At 48.9% G+C, this 27,342-nt stretch overlaps 1 protein-coding gene across 1 annotated transcript in view; it reads right to left on the bottom strand.

The window, feature by feature from the left end:
* The window catches only part of Cdh23 (cadherin related 23), a 372,523-nt gene that overhangs the window by 128,494 nt on the left and 216,687 nt on the right, over positions 1-27,342 (bottom strand). The window contains exons 14-16 of the mRNA XM_060369488.1: positions 4,606-4,670; positions 2,483-2,720; positions 444-549 (exon numbers count right to left, since the gene is read on the bottom strand). Coding sequence (XP_060225471.1) covers positions 444-549; positions 2,483-2,720; positions 4,606-4,670 — 409 coding nt within the window. The remainder of the gene's footprint in view (positions 1-443; positions 550-2,482; positions 2,721-4,605; positions 4,671-27,342) is intronic.

Here is a 27,342-nt window from a genome sequence, read left to right as displayed (position 1 = left end):
ACAAGGTGACTTTGCCACCATTCCCTTGAACTCTACAGAACAATGCTGCTGGGGAAGTTTCCTCCACCATCTCCCATTTCTTTAGATGGAGACTACACCCTCAAGAAAAGGTTGCAGCCTGAGAGGCACACAGACCTGCCCAAAGGACAGTGAGGCTCATCCAGCCTGCCTCCTCCATGTACTCTAGTCACCTCAGCATTACCTGTGTGGCTGCCTATGGGCCTAAAACTCAGAGAAAGGTCTGGCTGGTGTGAGATAGCTATTAGCCTTGGGGGGATGACCTCTGGGATACCCTGCTCTAGCCACAGGGACCCCAGCAGCTTCCAGGAAAGTGTAGGGAGCATGGGAGATAAAGGGTGGCTCCATCACTGGAGGGGATCACGACTGTAAGAGTCCCACCAACCCTCTCCCCAGCTGGGCCCCCCGTTCTGCCCCAGTAGTACCTCCATAGCCTTCATACACGCTGATGTCGAAGTAGCTGCCAAAGGCAGATGCATTGACGATACTGTAGGTAATCTGGTTGTTGGGAGGGGAGTCTTCATCTGTTGCCTGGGAGGAACAGGGAAGACAGGGCCTTGTGAGCCCACCAAAGGCCTGGGGACAGGTGAGGGTGGTGGTGAGGCAGCCCACTCCTCTAAGTTCTTCTTTGGATGATGTAGCTCAGGTCACCGCCTGGCCCAGGATTTGAGGGACCCTCTTGTTACTCAGCAGGAACCCACTTTCTTGCTCCCAACAAAACTCTGTTCCCTCCACTTGTGAGCACAGATGTGGTCTGGAGAGCGGAGAGGTCTGGTTGAAGGCCTGAAAAATGGCACCGGGCTCTCCCAGATGATACCTGGTGCACCAGCGTCCCATACTCTCTGTCCCAGACCCTAACTCCTCAGGACGCACAAGCCTCCCCAGAGATAGCCTGCTATGGTTGGCAATCAGTTTGTTCCTGAGTGTCCATGGGCTGATAGCTTGGTTCCCAGGGGCATGGTAGTAAGAGGTAGTGGAACTATGAAGGGATGGGGCCTAGTGGGAGGTGTTTTTGTCACTGGAGGCTCTGCTACCAGCATTTTATGTAGTTTTGTAGGAATACTGGTTAGTTTCCTTAAGATCAGGTCACTATAGAAAAAGCGTGCCTGGTCTTGAATCTGCTTTGCCTCCTATTTAGCTGTGTGAGTTTCCTCCTCTGATCCACTCATGATGCTGTCTACAACACTGGGAAGGAGCTAAGGGGCCTTAGTCAGAGGGCAAATTGATAGACACCCTCCCCCACTTTGTTCTCATTATAAAGTATACAGCCTTAGTCATACTCTAGCAACAGAAAACAGACCAAGACAGGGACCCTTGGGTATCCTGCTAGTACCCTCATGCACACTGTAATTTCTTATTAGCTGCTGCTTGCAATCAGTCCATCAGCTCATGTGTGCAGGGCCCTATGGTTCCTAGGTGCAGCAGCTCATCTAGCTTGGTGCACAGTAGGTCCCTATTAAACACATGTAGCATGTAGGCAAGGAGGAAAGCAGGCATTTGGAGAGCAGCCAGGGATCCTGCTTCCTTTGACTGTAGGGATGCATTAGCCTCTTTCCTGGGTGTTCCTGACTCCTGAGAGCCTCCAGGGCTTCCCAGCATGATGGATGTACCTGGGGCAGAGCCAAAGGGAAGGCAGGGTCTTTGGGGGAAACCATGCCAGGACTTTTCGTGCACCTCATGTCCACCCTTCACTCTTGCCCTCATCACTATTTATTTCAGAAACAAGACCCAAGGAGAGACCCTGGGTCCTGTCACTTTGGAAATGAGGATGGGGTTAGAGATCACTGCCATGCACTAGGGACTTTCTTCAGGAAAACCTGTGAAGAACAAAGCCTCCTTTCAGGTGAGCTCTGCTTTCTACCTACAGGCTATGTCTTCCCTGCCCATCTCTCCCCTGCCTTCCCTTTTGTGGTCTTTGAGGCTACTCTGTATGTGTATGTACATGCTCAAATGTGCACACATATGTACACACCTGTGTGAGTGTGTAGAGGACAGAGGTTGACATCAGGTATCTTTCTTGTTGCTCTTTGCCTTATCTTTTGAGAGAGGGTCTCTCTCATTAAAGTTTGTCAACTGGCTACCATGGATCCTCCTGTCTCCCCTCCTCAACACTGGGAATATAGGTGTGAATCAGGTATTACAGAGGTGTTTACAACTGAACTCAGGTCCTCATATTTGAATGGCTGGTCCTTTCTTAATGAGCCCACCCACCAGCCCCTCTGGACACTGTGTTGGTGGTCTTGCAAAGCGATGGCTACCCCACCCACTCTATGGCCTTCTAAGGGACATGAGGATGTTTTTATGCTAAACAGCCTGACATCTGAGTTGAGGGAGGCTATCTGAATATGCCCGTTCTGGTTCTCTAGGGGGAGGAGGTGATGTTCAGAGGAGTATATGGGAGTTTAGCTCTTTCCCAGAAGGACTCAGAGAATGAGGTAACAAACGCAGGTCTCCCAGGCCTTACCCTGAGCCGCACCAGCTGTGTGACAGAAGGCTCATTCTCCCTCAGAGCACCCACGTAGGCATCCTTCTGGAAGGTGGGCACATTGTCATTGACATCCAGAACATTGATCCGGACCCGGCCTGTGGTCTCCTCACCACCTCCATCCCGGGCAATGACAGTCAAGGTGAAACGCTGGATAAGTTCATAGTCCAGCCGGGCTATTAGCAAGATGAGCCCCGTGTCCTTGTCCAGTGAGAACCTGTGTCGGGAGGAGAGAGAGAGAGAGGCCAAGGCAAGCTATGGGTGAGCTCCTGCAGGGGCTGAAGACTCGGTGATGCCCCTCTCTGTGAGCAGGGGCTTCAGCCCAGAGGTGTGTTTATATAATAGCGTACTCAGGATACAAATTTTGCCATCTGATAGCTGGAAAAAGGTGCTGGATCCTGTGTTGGAGCTGACCCTGTCAATTGCTGGAGGGACTAAGCCTTTGGGAAGAGTCTGGTAGAAGTGTTCTGGGGATCACGAGTATCAGTAAGACGAACCTCAAACATCCGCTCTAAATGTGCTCTCTAGAAAGCCAAGTGAGCTTGCAGGACCATGTGTATGCTCTGCCTATTTGGCAGCTACCAGCACCCAAGCCTGCAAGATCCCTGCTTGAGGTACAGAGAAGCCCTAGATCCCAAGTGAAGAAGAGAGAGAGCCAAGATGACCAGGCCCCATGAACACTGGGCGCCTGAGAACTACACTACCCTGTGCATCCAGCCAGTGCTCCGCCTGCACCTAGTGCTGAGGCATCTGTCACAGAGTGTCCAATAATGCTAGTGACACACCTAATAGAGTCACAGTTTCTTTCTGATCATTCATAGACTGTCTAGGCTGTTAATGCAGACTAACAGCCAGACTGCCTCAGTCAGTTCTAAATGTATGGGACTAGCAGAGAGAGAGAGAGAGAGAGAGAGAGAGAGAGAGAATGCGCACAGGCATACTTGTTTGCCTATAAGTCAGGGCTCAACTAACTTTAGCTGTCGTTCCTCAGATGCCATGCCACCTACCTTGTTTTTTTTGAGACAGGGTCTCTCACTGGCCTGGAGCTCACAGACTTGGTCAGGCCATTTGGCCTATGAGCCCTAGGTCATCTTCCTGTATATCCTTCCCCTGGAATTTCAAGCATGTACAATCATGCCTGGATTTTTTTTTTAAACATGGGTTCCTAGGACCAAACTTGGGTCTTTACACTCACACGGTAAGCCTTTTTCTGACCGATCATCTCTCCAGCCCTAGGCTGTTTATTCTCAGAGGGTCCTGCCCTTTGAATCCAACCAGGTCTTTGATCATGTTAAATCGACAGGACGAGCCTCTGATAAATTGATGACAAGAGGTGGCCCAGGGCTACTCAAGGACAACATTGCCACTCTGTGCAGGGTGGCACAGGTATCACACCGCGAGGGAAGTAAGTAGTCCACCTAGGAGTTGCTGCATACTGACAGCCACCTCCTGGTAGGCCACAGGTCCTGGTGGTAAAGGCTACGTACAGAGGCCAGGCCCTGTTGTCTACTGGCTGTGTGCAGTTTGTAAGGAATTCAGCCTCTCCAAGCTGGAACTTGCTGTCAGATGGAAGTGATGAGAGTTCTGAGGCTGATGCATGGTGAGTGTTTGACAAAGAGCCTGGTACACAGTCAGGCTTTGAATGTCTCTGTGGCTGCTGGTGGCAGGAATAGCAGTGTTAGAACTTCTGAGCCTCACAGATGCCCACTTCTCCCCCCCACCCCCCGGTTATGTCTAGAGAGATCCTGTACCAGGTTGCTTAGGAGCTTTGCCAACTGATTCCAGTGAGAGCCAGACACTAACAAGCTCTCTCTAGAGCAGTGTTTCTCAACATGTGGGTCGTGACCCCTCAGGGGGTAACATATCAGATATTCACATTACAATTCATAAAAGGAGCAAAATTACAGTTACAAAGTACCAACAAAAATAATTTTATGGTTGGGGTCACTGCAACATGAGGAACTGCATTAAAAGGGTCTCAGCATCAGAGCAGTTGGTAATGATGGGTCTAGAGTTCAGTTCCTGGAGCTTCCGTGGACTCAGGGCAGTTTGCTGGACTGAGTCACCAGAGGCTGCTCCCAGGGGCTGGGGCAGGAACTCACCTGTCAGGGTCATCACTGAAGAAGTAGTTGACTTCCCCGAAAGTCCCCACATCATTGTCTGTTGCCTGCAGTAGTAAAAGATGAGATTATCACTGCAGGCTAGGAAAGGGCTCCAGGCAACCTGTGTCAATTCTATATGTCTCCTGTAGCCCAACCTAATTACCCAGAGCTCACGCACAAGATGGTCAATGGTCATGGACAGCTGTCAGGGTACAATGGAGAGGATGGTCCTTCCAGAAGGCATTTGTGGTTGGGGTTATTGGCTTCTGTTTCTCCCCGGACATGGCTGCAATCCACAATACAGGCTAAAGAATGCAGTCTGTACCTTGCTTCCCTGTTCTCCTCTCCTTTATTCTGTTCTGCATATTCAGCAGGTTGTCCACACAGGGTACTGTCCTAGACATGAACTCTGGCCCCTTCCTAGACTGAAGCTTTGGGTCTGGCTAGCTGTGGCTTGCCCCCAGGTGCCAGGTGGGAAAGGCCTGGGCTCACTTACATCTGCTTTATTCTCAGGCTTCTCTCTAAGATCATATGTGAATAGAGACTGTGGCTAAAAATACGTTTTAATGCCTTTCTGCTCAATATTTTCTGAGGTTCTTTTTTAAAGCTCCCAGATTCTATGAAATCTATTAAATTCTACGTTCTTTATAATAAACCTGAATTTTCATGAGAAGCTAATGCGCATTCGGCATATCCAGTTCCGGAAGGCAGATAGATGAATAATATATTTCTATCCCAAATGAATGAAATGAAAAATATGTTTATACCCAGAGAATTAAGACCTTAGTTAACCAGAAAATGTGGCTATTCATAAAGATGCTGTTTTTGAGGGCCCTGGGCTGCCTGCTTTCAGGGCATTGCCTCCTGCATACAGTAATGGTCCTAGAGTCTGTGTGCAGACAGACCAGTGTCCTCCACCAAGACCCCAGCCAGGTTCAGAGCTGGGTTAAGCTTCTCCGTGTATGGTACTTAGCAAGTTCCCAGGGGTAGACACTGGTTCCCTAGGGGTCTCCCCTGCCTAAGCCATTCCTTACCACAATTGCCATTACCAGTGACACAGAGGTGCTGTCCTACAACAAACCCAAATGATAGATGGAGAAACTGAGGCACCTCAAAGGTCCATAGTTCACCCAAGGCTCACAGCTTAAAACAGAACAAAGTTCACTTTGAATCACATGCCCCTGGCTTCTGAGTGGCCTTCTCTAACCCCAAGAGGAGAATTGTTCCAGAAGAAAAGGAGCCTGGGTATTCCAGGGGAGAGGCAACTACAGCTCCCCTGATGAAGCCTTTGTTATCCCTTTTAGGAGTAAAAGAGAAGGGAGGACTGGAAAAAAATGCATTCCTTCCATCCCCAAGTCCCAGGGGTAAAACAGAATTCAGGGAATCACTCTCTATCACCACTGTTTTTGTGTCTGAAGAAAAGATGGTGCCATGTCATGGAGTTCTTTGGTGGAGGTCAGAGTCAGGTTGAGACATAAGATACTGTTTGATCCCACAGGCTAGTGGCCCCTGTGGGATCAAACAGTATACACTTCTATTTGAGAAAGGGGCTGGTGATGCTACAGAGAGGGAGCTCCATCTGCTGGGCTCTGGCTGGCATAGTGCCTGACACACAGCAGGAACAGGCATTTCCTCACTCCTAGAAATGAATGGGCAAGAAGAAAAGGAATGTGGGGAGGGAAACGTGAAGAGAAAGGAGTGATGTTTAACCATGTTTGTCAGCATGATTGGATCAAAAAGGCAAGCTGCTGGAACACAAGTGAGGGGTTTTCTTGAGTGGGTTATTTGAAGTGAAAAGTCCCACACTTTGATGTAGATGGTAGCCCACACAAAAGGTGGAAGAAGGAAGCTTCAGTTTTGTCTGTTTGCCTTCACTCTTGCTGGCAAGTTCCTCTACTTTAATGCTGCTGCTGGTGGTGGTGGCTCTTCACTGATATCAGAACTTAGAATCTTTTGGAAGCCAAAAGATTCCAGCAACACCAGCAACTCTCTAGGAATCCCCTAGACCTTCAGTGCTAGGTTGGGACTGCTGAGGTACCCGGCCTTGTAGACTGAGCAGCTGCTGGATTCTCTATGTACAGCAGCCATTGTTGGACTACCCAGACCCTGTCATGTAAGCCAGTCTAATAAACTGGCCTTTAACATAGTCAGCACATTTGTTCTGTTCCCCTGACCAAAATCAGAAACATTTGAAAAACAAGGGATGGGAGAGGAGCCGCCCAGGGAGGAGCAGGGCAAAAGTGATTCAGCAGCCACATGTATGGCCTTGCCTTGGGAGAAGTTCCCAGGTAGGTCTGGGGACTGGTGCCTCACTTCTGGGAACCCTACTGAATTCCACATGGACTGTTGAGACAGGAAGTCTGCTGAGCTTCCCTAGTCCAGTCCCTTCATTCTATAGTTTAAGCCTACAACAGCTGAGGCCCAGGGGAGTCCACTGGGCCTGGAAGTGAGCAGAGACCATTTTAATGTATCCACTAACCCTTTTCCCCAAGGCCCACCCCCCTTCCCTGGACAGGCTGGACTCAGTACAGCTTTCAAAGAGCATGACTAGTCCCTAGGGTCCTCTCACTGCCTGCTCAGGCCACCAAAGCTGACGAGGAAATACTTGTGAGCCATTTAATGACTGTGTGAAATATATAATCCCAGTACCACGGTGTGGGCTGGCTTTTATTTTTCAACTGCACGAAGCCAAGGTGAGGTCAAGAACTTGTGCCTTATCAGACGGGGGGGGGGGGAGTACACTAGCCCCTCCAGCTTGTGCAGCCACTTTCAGTTCCAGCTGGACCACAGACAGCTTGTAGGACAGAGCAGGCTGTGCTACTCTATGCCAAGCTTAGGGCCTTTCTCTGGCCTGTCTCATCTGCTCCTGCCCTCCTTGAACCCAGCCTTGGTTAATGCTTTAACCTACAACCCCTTAGCTTAGGCGCAGGGTGGGGATAAGCTGACAGATGTACTTGAAGACTAGGGGACCTGGAGAGGTATTTGTGTATCTGTCTATAACTACATCTGTGCATGGTGAGAATAATAAATGAGTCTGTGTGTGTGTGTCTGTGAGTATGTGTATATGTACATGTGTATGTGTATACATGTGTTTATATATGTATACTTATTTGTACATATGTGTGTGATTGTATATAAGTGTGTATGTGTATGCATATTTGAACATACATATGTGTATATGTGCCTGTGTGTATATATGTGTGTATATATATGTGTTTGTGTATATTTGTATATATGTATATATGTGTACATATATGCACATATGTGATTGTGTGCATCGTGTATATGTGTGCATATGTAGGGGTGTGTATGTGTATGCATGTGTGCATATATATGTGTATATATATGTATATGTGTTTGTGTATGTGTATATGTATGTGTATACATACATAAATATGCATTTGTGTGGATGTGTGTCTGTGAATTATATGCTCATGCATATCTGTGTGTCTTTATATATGCTTATGTGTATGTGTATGTGTATGTCTTTGTGAAGTATGTACAGATGCATGTCTGTGTGTCTGTCTGTATATATGTATTTGTACGTTTATAGGTATGCGTATTTGGAATGTGTGCACACACATGTCTGTGCGTGTAGAGACTAGATGTCAATTTCTGGCATTTTTCTTCAGGAGCCATCCACTTTACCTGACACCTGGGGCTTGCTACTCAGGTGAGGCTATCTAGCTAGTGAGCCCCAGTGATGGATCCTTCTGTCTCTGCCTTCCAGCACTGGAATTACAAGCTGGTGCCACCACACTCAGCTCTTTATGGGGGCTCTGGGGATCAAACTCAGACCCCCATGCTTGTGCACAGCATTTGGCTGGCGGAGCCATCCTCTCAGCCCCATAAGTCTTTCCAACAGTGTCTATATCCTTACCACATAGGTACTTATAACCCATCCCCTATCAGGACTTCAATATGAAATGTCCCCACGTGCTCATGCACTGAAGGCTTGATCCCCACCTAGGATGCTCTTTGGGGTGGCTGTAGAAGCTTTGAGATCTGTAGCCAAGATGGAGGAAGTAGGTCAGTGGGGGAGGATCCTTGGAGTATATTGCACCTGGCCCTTTCTTGTCATGTTCTTGTGTGTATTCAAGAATGGAAGGGCAGCATCCATCACACATTCCTGTCACCATGATGTTCTTCTGAAGGGCATGAGACCAAATGACCACGGGCTGAACACTCTGAAGCTGTGAGCTGAAACAGATCATCCCTCCCTTAACTTGTTCTGCCAGGCATTTTGGTTTCTGTTATGAAAAAGCAACTTTTTTTTCCAGTGAGGAACTAGGACTTCCACAATGCTTAGTTACCTGTCTTCACACTCCCATTTAAACCCACTTGGTGCATTGAGGGACATAGGACCTGAGTGCCACCCTCAGAGCTGAACATCCAGTGCCCTACTGCCCATCTGCAGTATGCAGTACCCTGTGCAGCTGGGCAGCTGCTGCTCTGGCTCCATCCTGCCCAGCTCTGTCTGCTCAATCAACCAGTAACTCATCTCTTTCCCCAGACTTTCTCACAGCAGCTACCTGAAGTCCATTGCCAGATCAAGTGACAGACAGAGCATGACTCATGAGGACATGGTCAAAGGCCTGTGGAGAGAGAATAAAATTCCCCTCCAGACATGAATTCCCCTGCCCTGCCACAGCCTAGAAAAGAGTACCTGGGTGTCCTGCAGGAGACTGTTGGGCCCTCAGGGTCAGGCAGGTAGCTGTAGGGGTAGTGGAGAGGTAGCCCAGTTGGCCAAGCAGGTGTCTCAGATTGGACCGGGCTACCCAGGAACTCTGGCTTCCAGCTGAACACCTCCCCATGCTCCACTCCCCCTCTGGTACTTGTGTAGACACCTCCACACCACCTTGTCTCCCCTTGGTGCTGGGTTGACACTCACATATGTACACGTATACTAGTACATTTCACTAGCAGTCAAGATTCTTGGTGGGCTCCAGGGGCAAGACGTAAAATCTGATGGCCAAAGTGACTATCCTGTACAGGGACTAGAGAGACGGCTCAGCGTTTAAGAACATTAGCAAGTGCTTCAGGAAGCTTGCTGCTGGGCAACCAGCATGGCTCCACTGGCGACTCACTGCGTGCTTCCTTGTGTATTGATGGACCAGAAATCCAATATGTTTGGCTTCACTCCATTGGCAAAGTTCCATGGCTCATCCAAAGGATGAGTATGGTTTCCAAGCACCTACGTCAACTTACAGTGACTTATAACCCCAGTTCCAAGGAGTCTGATGCCATCTTCTAGTCTCTATAGGCACCTGCACACACATACACACATACCACACATACACACACACACAAACACACAAATATACAAATAAAAATCTTTTTTAAAATGACTATTCTCTGCTAAAAAAACAAACAAACAAACAAATAAAAACCTTCAATAGTTCCTTGTTACTTATGAACTAATCCAGAACAATATCTTGATGTCAAGGCTAGCCACAGCCCAGTTGGCCTTCATTCCTATAGCTGTATCGTCTCTGATGCACCCCCAAACTCTCTCTTCACTCATTACTCCATCTCTTCATTTAAAACTCTCACCTACCCATTAAGACCCACCCAGAATACCCCTTCCCTTAGAGAGTTCCCTGAACATTCACTAGTCTTGGCCAGGAGTCCTTGGTTACATCTTTCTTAGAATGCATGGTATAATCTGGGGTCCTAAAAAATCCCTCATGTGCCCATACTTCTCTCCTGCTGAAGGAGAAGCTCAGTTCCAACTAGCTGCTACCTGTGGCCATGAGCAGGTGCTCCTGTGGCCAGCGAGGAACCATGCAGATTGGTCAGGGGCGACCTGGGGTTCATGAAGCACCCCAAATTCTGACTGCTTCTAAGGGCCCATGAGTCACAGCCTGGAGGTTGAATGACTTTCTGAGGGGAACTGAGGGTAGGGCTGAGTAGACATAGGGGCAGATGGAGAATGGCCGGCCTACCTGGAGGCAAAATGTCAAGTCCTCTTTGAAAGGGGACTGACTTACGATTGCAATAGGGAGCTATATGGCTGAGGAAAAACTAGCTAGATAGTGAACACAGATAGTGTCTAGAGCTGCAAGGAGATATAGCAGAGGAGAAGCTCTAGGTAGGAGGGTGGCCTGGCGAGGATCTGAACTGCAGGAGGTTCTGTAGTAAGGCGCCTGGTATCTGAGGACAGCTACTTGACTCAGGACATCTTTACCTCCTCCTCTGAGGGGAGACTAGGAAGAATAAAGGTGGGTCAGAATCACCTGACTCCATGGCCAGATCATGCCCCCTTGATTAGCTTCTGTTCCATGGTCAGCAGCTTGTCCTTGTGGTCAGCACTTGCCCTGGATTTAGTACCTGCCCTGTGGTCGGCTCTTGTCTCCATGGTTAGCATCCGCCCCTGTGGTCAGCTCCTGCCCCAAATGCTTTCCCTATGGGGATAGAGTCATGCTAGACTGGGGGTGGGGAGGTGAAGAGCTCCTGGTTTCTGAGGCATCTCTTTAACCTTGCCCTGCACTGCTTTTCTGAAAGAGTGCATTCCGCATTTGAGCTTCGTGATTGTGGCCATGGTGCTTATTTTCATGATGGACAATGCCAGCACAAGTGTAATTTTCTGCTGCGGTTGAAAAGGAAAAAAATTACACATGGAGAGAAAATTCCAAAGGTTAAGACAAGGTGAGTGGGGAGCCTAGGGAAGGAGGGGGGATGGTCCCCAGACTGGCCAGAAATGCATCTCCGCTCAGTATGTTGATGGGAGGGGTGGTACAACTTGCTTTTTTGCTTTGAGCATTTCACTAGAGAGCAAAGATTTTACAAATATTTTCTATGCTTTCATTCCATCTTTCCAATAGCTCTGTGGGACCCCATTCTACAGATAAAGAAGGAACCCGGGCTCTGTGAGGTCAGTTAGCTTGCCCAAGGTCACACAGCCACAGTGCTGGGATATGAAGTGGGCAGCTGTAGCTTGAATGTGTAACCTCACTCTTGCAAACAGAGGGAGGAGATATGGGTGTTCCTGGTCTTAGAGGAACCAGGTGGTCTATACAGCAGGGCTCGCCTCCTGTCTCAGCAACTCTGCCCCTGCTTTGGTGTCCCTCCAGCCTTGACTGAGGGGGCAGCTTGTGTAGCAAGGGTTTGGCTCTTCAAGACACAGCCCCTCAGTCAGGGTCCTGGAATCCCTCAAGAGGTGCCTTTCAACTGACTTCCAAAGATGGTCTCCAGCTCTGCATAAGCTTGAATAAGGTCTGTATCTGTGTCTTAGGCCCAACCTGAAGGCAGCAGGTATTGTGAAGTCTATCCTGACATCTATGCTGAGGGTTGGGGCATCCTCGTACTCTCTGACCTACCCACCCCCCAGTATGCAGACCTGCCTGTGCCTGTGGGTCTAGAACTCACATCATGCCCGGTATCTAAGAGGGATTCCGAGGGACTCCCATGTCGACAAGGAACAGGTCCTCTCCTGTGCTCCCTGGAAGCCCCCTTTTACCCAGCTAGTCTTCGAGATGAACATTTTCACACCCTTCTGCTAGTCTGCTCTGCAGCAAGTATCCTGCCCTAGGATCCCCACCTTGCCAGCACCCTCTCCTCACACATCCCTACACAGCTGTCCTTGGACCTCCCTGTGGCTCTTTATTGGCCTTGTTAATGTTAATCTGCTATTGCTGAGCCATAGATCCCACTGACTCCCACTTGCTCTCACCAGCCCTAGATGGCCATACTCTGGACCTCCTTCCAAACACAGTCCCGCCCTTCCTGGATGTTACACTCTCATATCTGACTCTTTTCTTGTTGGCATAGGCCTCTCATCTGTACCCAAGCCAACACCTCAACCCCTTTATAGTTAGCCTCAGAGTTGTCCCTCAATGTTCCTTCTCCCTTTCGGCATCTCCCTAAGTCTTTATACATATGCCCCTTCTTTCTCCCCATCTCTCTGGGTCTCAAATAGACCTTCTTCCCAGTAGCCTGGCTTTCCCTTGTATGTATTTCCAGAAATACCTTTCTTTCTTTCTTTCTTTTTTTCTTTCTTTCTTTCTTTCTTTCTTTCTTTCTTTCTTTCTTTCTTTCTTTCTCTTTCTTCTTTCCTTCCTTCCTTCTTTCTCTCTCTCTCTCTCTTTCTTTCTTTCTTTCTTTCTTTCTTTCTTTCTTTCTTTCTTTCTTTCTCTTCCTCTTTCCCTCTTTGTTTCTTGATCTCTCTCTATTTTTTTATTATTTTTATTTTTATTTTTTTTTGCTCTGGCACAGGCAGACAAAGAACTCCCAGGTTACTAACACAGAACCACACAGATCAAACATGCACACACTCCTCTTTAGTTTCAAGTGTTCCCCTCTCTACCTCTCCCAGCAACCTGGATATTTCTCCCAGCATGCCTATAGGCACTCACACACACAGTCCTCACCCAACACCTGAACTCTAGTCACGTGTGCGCGTCCAGACGCCTTGAACGTGTGTACAGGGGCTTCATCTCTGAAGCGCAGCAGGCCCAGCTGCCAGGCTACCTTGCAGGCAGCATTGGGTCCCCGCAACTTAGCAGGCATCGTGCGCAGTTCTGCTCTCATGCACAGATCTGCAGAGAAGGGCACCAGGAACAATTTGTTCAGGAAACAATAGCAATGTTTGACATGTCATGAGGATTGATGGAGCAGAAATTTACATGGCAGAATGCATTTTTAAACAGCTCCACTGAGCCCTGGTGCTGCACAGTAATGCTTTTCACATTCATCATCACCTAGGCCCTTGGAGCAGCTCTTCAAACCAAGTGAGAGTGGCAGGGCTCTGCCGAGAAATTGAGGGTGTAGGACTAGAAATGCTGGCATAGGTGGGAGGAAGATCTACTGGAGGAACCTGAGAGTATAGAGCCCTCTATGTACCGCACTCCTTCCCACCAAAGAAGCAAATAACCATACGAGGTAGAAGGTTATAGCCAGGAGACACCCAGGCTCTCCATGCTTCTGTGGCAGTGCATAGTATAAAATTTATTCTTCATAAGTTCATAGAATTTATTCTTCAACTCAAGTGATGTGGGGTTGAGGATAGGGCCACAGTGGCCACAGTGGCCATGTGGTGGGCAGAGGTCAAGTATGGCAGGCTGCTACTGCCTCCCTGAGTGCCTCTCAGTGGTGGCCATATTTCATGGAAGAAGAGCTAATGATTGTGGCTTTTGGGAAAATGTTAGGACTCTGAGTGAAAAAACAGTGGGTGGCCTAGAGAGTTAGAACTAGAAGGTGACCCGAGGGCACAGAGAAAATGACACAGACTCTACACAAAGGGGAAAGAGACTTACATACTTAAGAAAGCCTCTGGTGCCTAGTCTGGGCTTTCTGACCTGTAGGGGTTTTGGAGCAAGACATGCTACTGAGGAGGCTGGAGCCGGAAGCTCAGAATCCACCAGTGGAAAGCAGGAAAGGGAGTGCCTGAGTGATGGGAACTCCAGATAAAGTGGGGGAAAGGCCTTCTATACCTGTGGCCAAGTGGGTTGGAGCAACAGCTATTGCATCATCACCAATGCCCATGTCAGACATTATGATCATGACATCGAATGCTCCAGGGCCTTTGCCCCTCTCTTATCTAGCCTTCCTAGAGCTGCTATCAACGAAATCTGTGTTCCAGTAAATTTGCTGTCCCTGATAAGCTTTCCACTGTCTGAGGGTGAGGAAAATGCTTGTCCCTGGTGAGTTCAGGGCAAGACTGGCACGAAGGTCACTGACAGGGATTTTTGGCTAAGCACAGTGATGAAGATACCACTTCAGGGTGGTACAATCTGTGACCAGCTATGGATCTGAGCATTACCTGGGCTAGGGTCTGTGTGCTGCCCAGGCATCCCTGATCCATCTTTCCACTTCTGTGTTGCCTCCTACCCAGCCCCTGTGACCTCTTCTTGTCACTCAGTGGGGCTTGGTCCTAGATTATTAACCAAGGACTGGCAACATTCTCTGTTAGGAGGGCTCTTTCCCTGCCTCCTCACCATTTGGAAACTGTTTCCCTTTGTCGGGTTTACTTTGGCTGCCTGGAAGAGAACAGGTTCATAGGACACAAGGAAGGCGAAAGAGGCTAGTATGGTGCAGGCTGGGTGGGCTGAATTCAAGGAGTCAACAGCATGCTGTGGGAAGATCGTGGTTTGACTTGCTGGTACATGTTCTGAGCCTTTCCTAGTTCCCTTAGAGCCACATAGAACCCACGGAGCACCTGTCCCTTGATGCCTCGACAAACTCACTTGGAAGGAAAAGTGATTATAGGTAGTGACTTGGGAGATCCTACGTAGCAGACAACCCTGCAGCCTCAGGTGCTGAGGAGATGGTTTTTTCAGGAGGAAAGATTGACAGTGGAAGGGTGAGCCAAGAGAAAAAAAGGGAGAGGGGAGAGGGAGAAGGATGGAGACATCCTAGGAATATAGGAAAAGGGAGGTGAGAAGGAGGAAACCCAACTATAACATCCACCCTGAGCCTCAGTTTCCTTATCTATGAAAAGGGGACAATAGCATTGCCATCACACGAGGCTGTGAAGGGTTGATGAAAACAATTCATGAAGGGTGTTTTCTGCTGTGTCTGACACACAGGGACCATGTTCCAAGTGGAGCTGGCCTTCTTCTTCTTCTTCTTCTTCTTCTTCTTCTTCTTCTTCTTCTTCTTCTTCTTCTTCTTCTTCTTCTTCTTCTTTTTAAGCATAGTCTCATGTATCCCAGGCTATCTTCAAACTTGCTATGCAGCCAAGAGTGACCTTTAACTTCTGATCCTTCTGCCTGTACCCCTTGGTGTTGGGATTACAGGTCACCCACAGAAACATCTGGTGTATGTAATGATGGAAACTGGACCCAGGGCTTTGTGCATGCCAGGCAAGCACTCCATCAAGCTTCATCCTTACCCCTCCCTATCCCAGTTCTAAGCACACTTTCTGCACTTCCCTGCACACAAGCATCCTCAGCCCAGCCTCCCCGATTCCCGGCTGCACAGTCAAGATGAAGGTGGTACCCACCCTGCTGGATTATCAAGATGTCATTCCCACATGCAGGAAGGGTTGCTGGCAGTATTCTTGAGGCATTGTTCCTACCTGTCTATTGCATGTACAGTGCTGGTTCCTGGGTGCCAGGGTTACTTGCCTTATTTCCCTTTATTTTAAAATCTGGAAATAAAAATTGATGGGGAGCAAATTGCTCTAGCCAGCAGCTCTGAACTTAAAGGAGTTGTCATGGGGAAGCAATTATGCCGTGTCAAAGGCTGTCAGGGGGGACAGGAGCAGAGTATGCCAACTGCCTGGAGGTCCCCAGGGACTCTTGTTCAGTGGTAGGGGTGGGGCGACTTAAAGGTAGAGGGATAGCCAAGTATGTGGGCCCAGCAGGACACACGTCTGTAATAACTTGATATCTACCTTGATGAGAAGCAGTGAAGTAAGGAGGGGTCCCAGATGAAAACTTCCGCTGGTGGCGGCGGCCAGAACAGCACTCCCCAGCCCCGATCTGAGAAATGCATACTTTGACTCTACTGCTAACATGTTCCTCACTTTATGGATAAGGCAAGCAAGGCTCAGAGAGGTTAAGCAAGGCACTGACATCTTATAATGTTGCTGAGATTCTCTTATGGAGCAGCAAAAGGCATGTGGCCTGTATAAAGAATTTTACCTTTTGTGGATGTGTGTGTTAAGAAAGAAAATAGGTTTGCTGAGTATATTACAAGACGGAGTGGGCTGGGCAGTAACAAAGAGACGGCCTATAGCCTTGTCTGCTTTCTGTGTTGCATGTACATGTGTGCATGTGTGTGTATGTTTGTGCACACATGAGCATGCATGTGCATGTGTGTGCTCACGTGTAGAGGATGTAGAGGATGGAGGGCAACCTTGAGTGTTGTTATTCAGGAGCATTTCCCACGCTTTCTCTTTGAGACAAGGATTCTCACTGGGACTTGCCAGATTAGACTCTCTCCACCACCCTACCTCACTAGGGTTGCAGGTGTGTGTCCCCTACCTGATTTTTGTGTGGGTACAAGGTTTGTCAACTCAGGCCCTCACATTTGCAAGGCAAGTACTTGGCATTTTCCAAACCTTCTACTTTTAAAAACAGTCTCAGTGATTATAGTTTTAAGCAATAGATGGTTGACTGTTTATGCATTAGGCACACTCAAGTGAGTCTGTTTTTCATTTTCTCCCTATTATCATGTCTGTTTTTCAGGTTAGTCGCTAAGGCCCAGGGAGACAAAGTGACTTGGTAAAGTCAGTGGACTGCAGTGGCAGAGCCAGAATTTGAACTTAGAGGTTCTGTCTTAAACTGGCTATGTGGTTCAGAGAAGTCACTCCCTGTCCTGTGCCTCAGTTCGTCTCATCAGGGGAAGGCTTTTTGTTTTTTTGTTGTTTTTTGTTTTTTCTAACCCAGTCTGGGATGCCCATGGTTGTGGTCTTGCTGCACTGGCAAGTGAACCTTCCCAGTTTCATGTGAACCTGCACAGTCATCTGAGCACCAACCACACAGGACAAGCAAGGAAGCTGTGAAGAGCCAGAAGCAGCGTGGACTCTATCATGCATCTACTACCACTGGGAGCATGGCAAGTGAACAGTCCCACCATGGCTGAGGTTAGGAGTCCAAGGATGGCAAGAGCAAACAGTGGCGAGATGAGGTCCTCAGGAATGAGTGAACCCTGATGGGTGGGGAAGGCATTTCAGGGTAGTTGCAGTGAGCCCAGCTGAAGAGGCCATGGTCCCGGGATAGAGATGCAAGATGAGGTTGGAGTGAGGTGGATGGTAAAGGTGGGTATGGGGCATGGGGAGAAGATATGAAAAGCCCACTTTGGAAGAACTACTAGGTTACATGGCCAGCCCCTATGTCCTCAGCACAACATCTTACCCAATTGTCCCTTTTGTTATATAAGTCACATTTGCAAGTAATGGAATATATTAAGTGGTCGCCCCTGAAGGTATGTCCATATCATAACCTCAAAGGTATGTGGCCTTGGAAAAATGGCTTTGGCCAGTGTAAGTAAGTTAAGGTTGAGGTCATAGCAGATTATCTGTCTGGGCTTTAAGTGCAACAACAGTGTCCTTGCAAGGTACACTTGGAGGAGGCAAGAAGGGCATATGCAGTTAGAGGTAGCATTGCCTCCGTTTTAGGGGCTAGAAAAGTCTCCTCCTAGGAGCCCTCTGGAAAGCTTGCCCTGCTATCCTTGTACTTTGACAGGAGCTAAGAAAGAAGGCCAGCTAGTTCCTGATACCTGCCTGCTGAAGGCCACAGATGAGGCTGCATTCACATGGAGACAGTGTTGGGAGCCAGAGCCAGCCAGATGGAGACAGTGGCCAAACAGTTCTTCTAGGGATCCAACACCAGATACAAACTCTCTGAGACAAGACCCCATCCTCAGGGTGACTCAGGACGTCTCAGTGAGTCTCCATGTCCCCAGATAGGAGGCATCTGTCCTGCTAAGGAGCAGCTCCAGGACACCTTCCTCCCCATCACATCACTGACATCACTACCACAGCTTTTGAGAACCAGCATTCGTGCTAAATAGCTGGGTCATGAGCATAGCATCCAAGAAGTATCTCATGGGCCCTTCCCAGAGAAGGACACTGTGACCCTTCCCATGTGTCTGTGGCATCCCAATGGCATTCGAAGCCATGGAGCTACTAACAAGGGCTCTGAGCTCATATGTGGACCCTACGCACTACTTTATCAGAGGACCTGTCTACCTCTTCCTGTAGGCTTTTGCTTAAAGGAAGCTGCAAGAATGACAAGGGAAGTCTCCTCTTCAGAAGCTGCTCTCACTTTCTATGGACCAGCACTCTAGTCTCCTGGTCCCTGAGCTGGAGTGGAGCTGGGCTTCCATGCCCAAATATCCCAGCTAGATTGTGCTTGTACACCAAAAGTGCTAGTAGATGCCACCTCCCCAGCAAGCCACGCACCCCCCACAGTTGTCAGTGTGGCTTCTGGGGAAGGTTGATCTAGGACAGAGGCCTCAGGTTGGATGGGGATACGGCAGCATGCTTGCTGCTTTCACAGGTACAAGCGGCTCAGTGTTCTACAATCAGAGGCCAGAAAGACCAAGAGCTGAGCCCTGATTTGTCTGGCTTTTACACATACATGGAAAAGGAAGAAAAAGAGGAGGAGGAGGAGGAAAAGGAGGAGGTGGGGAGAGGAGAGCCCCGTCTCACCCCTTCCATAGACTTTCTTCTCTTATGCCCTTAGATTCGACAAAAATGCAATTGGGTGACTTTTTTTCCACCAATCATATCTGATCACAAGCAAAGCAAACTGGACACAGAAAGCCATTTTTCTGGGAACATGGGAGGGGGACTGGCTGGGGAGAGAGAGACATCTGCAATCAGAAGGACTTTGGGCCTCTCTACAGCTGTTATCAAGCTGGGATTATGGGTACAGGAAAGGTGTGGGGACAGACACACATCTGAAGCTTAGTTAAGAGGGACTGCATGTGCCCAGGAGATGGGATAGAAGACAAAAGACAGTCCAATCAACCCCCTGGAGGAGTAGCCTACCCAGTGCTACTGCTGGCTCCCTGAATCATCCACCCTCTGCCCCACCTCTGCAGGCTATACCGGTGACAGACAGCTTTTAGACTAGTGGAAAGGCACAGAGGGGTATCTGGACAGTGGAGGAAGGGAACTGATCACCAGAGACATGCCCTCTCTCCAAGGTGATTTGATGCATGGGTGACATGCCCCCACGCCTGCTGTCATTAGTGTGTACTGATTGGTCCAACACATGTTGTTGCTAATGAACATATTGATTCTACATTCTCTTGTTGGCTCGCTAAATGGCAAGCATCACATCTGATAGATTAAATACTCACACGATTGCCTGCCTGACACCTCCATCACTCCACCTGCCAGGCCCTAATGAATTTTACAGTCACACATGACACGAGAAATTAAGGTCAAAGTTCATGGCTGGGGAGTGTGTGTCACCCCAGATCTGAGCTTAGCAGAGGGTTTGTAGCCTCAGCCCCTTTGCTCTCCCAGGGCTTTTAACCCAGGGATGCATCTTGTGCCTGTTAGGGACCAAGAAGCAGTCCTATCCCAGACTCATGACCTTTCGGCTTCCCCACTCTATTCCACATTCCTAGAAAGCTGTCAAAGTAGCCTAAAAGCCCACTATTTTAAACTTGGCTTCAAAGATAGAGAGCTCAGTGGTGTTCTCATTTTGTAGATGCTGGGAGAAGGCAACTAGGGCTTATAGAGCAAAATGTCCCTGATCATTCAACCAGTCCAAGACCCCAATCTTCTAATTCTAGGTTTTAAGGACTTACTGCACACAGTTGGAGACCACAGTGGACTTCTGTCCAGTCTGAGTTCTCTGCTGGTGGGAAAATGGCTGGCATGCAGAAGTTGGTAAATAGGGTAAGCAGACATCCACTGTATAACAGAGATCTGTTATGCAAGGTGAAAGTTATCTCATGGCCCCATGAGAGGTAGGTGTATGTGTGTGTATGTGTTTGTGTGTGTATGTACATGTTTATGCACACATACATGTATATGGGGGCAGGACCCTCAACCTCAGCTGTCATTCCTGTGTGGGGGTGGGAGGGAAGGCTTGCCACCTTGGTTTTTGAGACAGTCTCCCACTGGGCTGGAACTTAAATAGGCTGGGCTGGCTGGTCAGTGAGTCTCAGTGATCTGTCAATCTCTGTTTCCCAATGCCCTCCACCCCAACCCCAGGCTAGGTTTATGACTATGGGCCACTATACCTGCCTTTCCCTACCCCATCCACAGTTCTGGGAATTGAACTTCAGGTCCCTGTATTCTCAAAGGAAGCATAATTGAGCCACATTTCCCAGCCTATCCCTAGGTTTTTCCAGTTCCACAGGGAGAGGTCCAGTCTCATCAAAGAGTCTGTGATGTTCATTAAGGGAAGGCTATCCATTGCCTGGAGACATAAGCTCAGACCACCATCCACTGCTGTGATCTGGCCAGCTTCCTTCTCTATATAACAAGGAGGTCCTTTTTGGCCTCACTAAGCTGCCATAGGTAGGGAGATGATGAGATGATGCACACAGAAGGTGCTTCGTGTGACACAGGCAACATCAAGTGTGTGCCTGTCACTAGGCAAACTCTTCCTCTGTATCAGGCACTATGCTGAGCTCTCTGCTTGCATTACCCCATTGCATTCTCACAACAAGTCTATAGGAAAGCATCATCTCTGCCACTCCCCAGGAGAGGAAACTGGAGTGCTCAGAGGCTATTTGACAGACACTAGGCATCCAAGCTCATCCTTCTTATTGAATTAATAGCAATCATATCTTTTTTTTTCTTTTTAAGGAGGTACAATACTAGTGGGAAGGACAATGTTTCCAGCCTTCTTTGCAGATAAATACTGCCACCTGACCCAGTTTGGGCCAATAAAATGAAAAAAAAAAAAAAAAGTGTTAAAGCTATTTCTAGGAACTCTGAATAGGAAGGGGAGGTGGGGGCTGGAAAGATGGCTCAGCAGCTAAGAGCCATTGCTGCTTTTGTAGAGGCCCAGAGTCTCAGCAGTAATGCCTGGTAGCACACAACTTCCAGAAAATACAGCTCCAGAGGGTCTGACGCCTCCTTTAGCTTCTGCAGGTGCCAACCTCTATACAGGTGCACATGCAGATAAATAAGAGTTTTAAATCTCAAAATTTGGGGGAAGGGAAGAGACTTTCTTCACTTTCTCCTTCCTACATGGATGAGGAAGAACACTTGAAGGAGCCACCTGAGGTTCCTCACCACTGTACTTCTTTTATATGGGAGATGAACACACTTCAGTCTGGTATAAGCAATTGTTGGGGGTTTCTGCTGCTGGCAGCTATACTGGTCATTGCTGGGATAAAGCAAATGCCATTTAAAGCCACAGCTCAGAAGTAGCAGGACGAGAATAAAGCTGGTGGCCAAAGGCTGGATGAAAGCCTGTTGTCACCACCATGATCGGATGGCAGAGCAGGGGTGCTGCACCGGGGTCAGCCCCCAGTAGTTGCTCCTGAAGTCAGTATAGTGTACGTGTGCCCAGCTGGTGGCCCACAGGCTGCACATGGCCTGGGCTATCTATGAATGTGCCCCAACACAAAGCCACACACTTTTTAAAACATGACGAGACCGTGTGTGTGTGTGTGTGTGTGTGTGTGTGTGTGTGTGATTTTTCCCTCTGTGGTTTGACTGCATGTGTCTCAGACATGAATTTTACAGATGAAAATGTCACAACACAAACTCATCCAACATAAGTACATGCATGCTTCTGCAACTCATGGGCTACAGATTGGATACTACTATATTAAATGTGTGTTCTCACTCCATTCTCCCTCACCCAGTGAGGCCCAGAGAAGCAAAAGGGAATCTAGAATCTAGTTTAGAAACTAGGGTCACAGTACATTAAAAGAAATACCTATGTGCAGTAGCATAAAATAGAAAATACTGGGGGCATTAGAACATATAGGCGTGTCCTGGGGTCATGAAGCTAGATGGCCCCATGTGGCACATGCCTTTAAGATCAACGGGGAGGCAGAGGCAGGAAGCTTGTAAAATTCAAGCCAACCTGGTCTACATAGTAAGTCCCAGGCCAGCCAGGACTATATAGTGAGATCTTGTCTCAAACACAAAGCAAAACAAAACAAAAAACACCAAAATAAAGTTGAAAAAATAGTAGGTAAGTCAGCACCTAAAGGACTTGGGAGCCACCCTAGAGATCAGCTCAAAGGAAGCATGGCTCCCACACCACCTACAGCTGCAGCTGGCTCAGTCTACTCTGAGCCCACAGACCCAGCTCTGCTTCTCTCAAACATGCCCAGGTAGTCCTGAGTCTTCCCCAAGCCATTCTTCCAGCTGCTGTCTAGACAGATTCAACTGAGGCGCTGGTGCCTCTCCTTGCCCAGCACTCTAGTCAACTCAGCTAGGACTGGGAACCTGCCCAGCACCTAGCCCAGGAGGTTTGCAGTCTTTATGAACTCGTTCCAGTCCTGGCCACTTTTATAGCAACCTTCTGTCCCTTTGCCCAGGGGGTCCATTTTCCTTGCTCCCGTGTTCTTCGTGCAATTGCCTGAGCAGGAACAATCAGTGGTCAGCCTATAGAAGGGTCACTTCTGAGTTGAAACTCTAGGTGCAAGAGGGGACTTGTCTGGGGACAGATGATCACATGTCAGCATGTGAGGCTTGAAGGTCATCCAGGCCAGGCCTTTCATTTTCCAGAAGAGGATACCAAGGTCCCTGGTGAGGGAACTGCTCAAGCTCACCATGGGTTGCCCTACTTTCGCAGAACTCAGGCAACTACAACAGCCCTGGCAAGGAGAGGAGTAGGGCTTGGGGTCACACAGATGGAGTTATAGTCTTGGCTTGGCTTTTCTGGAGCTCGTTGCCTTGCTTGGGTACCAGCATCCCTGGATCTGTGTCTCCTGTGCAATAATTACAGAAGGGATGATGTGTTCAACAGTCACTGAGCTCCTGGGATCCAGTCACCAGTCCTGAGATGCTACTGAGTATCCTTTGGCTTTGACATCTGGGCAGAGACCAGTGGCCACCAGCATCTCCTCAGACTGAGGCTGGCCAGTTCTGGGACACCTGTGACAGAAGCTGTGCAGCTCTGTAGAGCTTGACAGCAATGGTTGAGTTTGGTAAAAATCAATTCACTGAAAGGCTTATTCTCCGAAAACCATAAGATCTTATGCCAGCCAGGTCGGTGCACTTCAAGAGCAGAGGTGGGGGAATCCTGGCTTAATACCATAACTCAGCCCAGGATCCTGAAATCCCCCATGAAAACCCCTTCTCACTTCTTTCTCTCCTGCAAACCCATCCCACCCCATCCAGAACTCTCTGGAGTACCTATCCTACCTTGCACTCCATCCTATTTTGGCTTTAGGATTGATATTTAGATTAAGAAAATAAACACAGGCAGAAGCACTGAGGCCTGACAGCCAGAGGAACTCTAACCTGTCAATCACTGTCAGCAGCTCAGCCTTCTCAGCTCAGCTCCCCTCACCACATGTTCTAACAGGACATGAACCAAGAACCCACCAAAGGGACTCCTAAAGGACAGCCTTAGGCAGCCTCTAAAGGGAAGGACCAGTGTGTCTACAAAGGCTTCTGGGCCAGCTTGGAAGCAGGGCCAGTGACCTGCTATTTCCTATTTTTCTCCTTCCCTCCTCCTTTCCTCTCCTCTCCCCCTCCCCAGGCTGTAGATAAAGAATTCAATTTTCTTTTAAACGGTGGGGAAATTGGAAGAGATTTTGTTCTGTTTAAGCACAGCTGGAGTCTCAGGTCTCTAGGGCTTCCAGAACAAGGAGGTCAATTAAGATGCCAGTGGTAAGGGGTGGCAGTGGGGGTGGGGTGGGGGTAGGGAATCAGAATGGGCCTGTGGGAAGGCCCACTGAGGAGTGGGTGGGGGGCTTACAAGCTAACATAGCAGGACTGTCTTCCCAAGGTTGACTCCCCCTGTCTTTTGGGGGATTTTGTAAACTATTTAGATGGGGCCTACCCATTGGGTTGAGTAAGCAGTCTCCCTGACTAATAATTCATGTTGTGATTTCTGCTGGCAGCTTTATGCTATGGTAGAATCAAGTCGAACCAGTGTTATCAGAAACAGGGAGCTGAGCTGTTCTAGAAATCCTGGGATGGCTGATGGACACCTTAGACAGACACTGGCATGCCTCTAGTATCACTTGTTCATTGTAGGCCCTGGACTGTGACCCTGAGGAGACCCCCCTCATACTATTAAGGTAGGAACTCTGTCATGACACACAGGATAGTCCAGAACCCAGGGGCTCAGCAGCCTGCCCTAGAAGAATGCTGGAAGAAGAAAGGCAATTTTCTGCCCTGTCTGTGGGCCCCATGGAAAGCTTTCTCTATGTGAGCCTTTTGAAGGTACCTGTTCAGTTGAGGGAAGGGGGCACCAAGGTGGGTATGATTGACTCACCTGGAGAGAATGGTGAAGCCCAGATCCCAGATAAGCTGAGAGAGGGGATTATGTGGAGAGAAAGATGTCCCCTCTCCCCATTCAGGGTGCAGAAAGGTCACCCTCTTTTCTCATCACGCTCTCCAGTAGCTGGTAGCCCATCTTGTACTCTGTCTCCCTCCACCTCTACGCCCTAGCGTTGGTTCCTGGCCTTTACCCTGCCTCTTTGAAGCCCTGTCTGACCTGGGAGGAAGCATCAGAAGATGTCCAGGTAAACTTTTTGGGCTGAACAAAAACCCAAGTCCTTGACAGGGGCAAGACTGGCCTAGGGTTACACAGAAATTATCTGACTCATGGGATATCCAGCACAGAAAAGGATTCAAGTTAAAAAAAAATCCATTGACTTACTGAGTAACAGGGTACACTATTTACCTTCTTTGTGCCTTGGTTTTCCCATGACGCCTTTGGTAACCCTTTCTCCTGCCACACCCCTCCAGCAAGTTACCCTAGATTCCCCCACCCACTCAAACCTACTGTGTGATGCAGATCCAGGTGACGATACCTGTCAAGGAGCAGGTGAGGACCTGGGAGAGGGAGACGGAGCATGAAAGGAAAGATGGGTGTGTGCTGGTTACCAGGAAGAGAGGGCTTCTTGCTGGAGATGGGCACAGTGGGCTGGCTCTTTCAGTCAATAGGATCAACAAAATAAGGGAAGGCTGAGGATATGAGAGAGGATGAAGATTCTAGGATGCAGGAGAGAGTAGGTGTGAGGGGTACAGCCAAGGCCTGGTTGCAGAGGCACTGAAGTTCAGAGTGCTTAAACTCAGCTGCCAGTGAGTGTCCAAGGCAGTGGTTCTCAACCTTGCTAATGTTGCAACACTTTGATACAGCATCTTATGTTGTGGTGACCCCCAACCACATAATTATTTTCATTGCTACTTCATAACAGTAATTTTGTTATTGTTAAGAATCATAATGTAATGAAATATAAGTCTTGGTGTTTTCTGATGGTTGTAGGTGACGTGACGCCTGTGAAAGGATCATTTGACACCCCTCCAGAAGGTTGAGAACCACTGGTCTAGAGCCGACTGGGATGTTCTGCTTCTCCAAGAGGGTTCATATGGAGGCGAACACTCCAGGTCCTGCTAGTGGATCACCAGCCCTGGAGGATTTCTTTAACTCTGGCCCAGAATCCATCCACAAGTGTGATGATATGGCCGTGGCCCAGTTTGGGTAGATTGCTAATGTGGCAATCAGTGCCGAGAAAAGCTTTGTGCAAGCAGAGGGAGTAGCCCGTGGGCAGAGCAGGCGCAAAGTGAGTGCTGGCTGACCACTGGCCACTCCTGCTGGCAAATGCAGGAGTGGTGAAAGCTGTGGAGAGCCCCTGGGTTTCTTTAAGTGAGGAATTAGACAACTCTTATAGCCAGAGCAAGCTCCGTGGTGAGCAGGGCCTGTGCAGCAGGAGCTGAGGGGCCCTGCTAAACAGCAGAAGAATTTTAAGTTAAGGCAGTGCAGGAACCTTTGCTGCTCCTGAGCAACAGCACAGGCCCCACCCTACAGCACCAGGAATCTTACTCTATCTCACTGGCTTTGCTTTCCTCTGTTTGGCACCTTGAAACTGGGCCCCTGAGTGTTGGGCTCCTGTAGCTGACACAAGCATAGTAGTTGGCCGAGGGAGGAGACCTGGAGCCCAGGGAAGTCAGTGGAAGGTGGGACAAGGAGAGATCCAGAGACCCAAAGTGTGGGAGCCAGTGCTTCAAGAGGATGTCATATCCCCTGGAACTGGAGCTAAGCCATGGTCCCCTGGAATTGAACCCAGGTCCTCTGAAAAACAGCCAGTGTTCTTAACCACTGAGACATCTCTCCAGCCCTGTCCTGTCTCCTAACTGTGAGATGAGTATTAGTTTGTTACCTCCACAGCACATTCTGGAGTCTGGGGGACCGGACATAGTTAAGCACCTGCATGCTCAGCCATCAGCAAAGCTAGGACAGGAACCTAGGTCTCTGGTTTCAGAGCCTTGTTCTTAGCCAGCATCTTACTACAGAAGTTCTAGAATGGCCCCACTGAGGCTATGGAGTGATGTGCCCTCTTCCTGGGGATAGGGGGACAGTAAGGACCTGAGATGAGTTTTAGGGAGCACTCCATGAGGTACAGGCAAGGGACATCCTTCTCAGATCTCCTGCCTAGGCTCTAAGTTCAATTGCTTGGGTTTAACAGTGGGGTGGGGTGGAGCAGGGAGCTCCTGAACCTGCAGGCTGGGGGTCTGGCAGCCACAGAGTTGGAAGCCAGGCTTTGCAGCTGATAGGAGTGGCCCACTGTATTAGAAGTCTGCCTTCAGAGTTTGACTGTACAGGATGGAATCTGGTTTCCACCAAGGCTAGCCTGGGGCAGTGACATCACTTCCTCCTTTCTCTTGTGTACCAGTAGTGTCTGATAATTGTGGGGAGGAGGCAGAGAAGAGGACAGAGATCATAGAGGCTGTGCTGACTGGCAGGGTGGAAAAGCCAGCTTGATGGGGAAAAATCTGGTTAGTTCTAGCCTTAGGAAGTCTAGGTCACAGGCTTTCTAACAGAGTTTCCAGAGAGAGGCTGGATAGAGAGAAGCATGTATGTGGGAGTGAGACCAGCCAGCCAGGGTGCTGTCCCTGCCTCTGGGGCTGAGTGAAATCCTCCTTTCATGTCAGTGGGGCCCAGAGGCTCAGTGAGTACCTAGATCCTGCATTGCTAGGGCAAGACTAGGACTCCAAAGGAGGTACCTGGTGGGGGCCTGTATTGCGGGAGTCTCTGCTAAGAACACTGGTCTGGCCAGGGGCTCTCCTGAATGAACTGAGGGTCCACAGAAACCACTTCATTCATCCTTACAACCACACTCCCCAGCGGATGGAAAGCCTCCCTAGGACTCAGACGAGGAAACTGGGGTCTCATGGCTTGTGAC

This window comes from Meriones unguiculatus, chromosome 16 (genome assembly GCF_030254825.1).
Source record: "Meriones unguiculatus strain TT.TT164.6M chromosome 16, Bangor_MerUng_6.1, whole genome shotgun sequence".
Classification (NCBI taxonomy): Eukaryota; Metazoa; Chordata; class Mammalia; order Rodentia; family Muridae; genus Meriones; species Meriones unguiculatus.
Note: the sequence above shows the minus strand (reverse complement) of the source record. Positions and strands in the feature narration are given on the sequence as shown.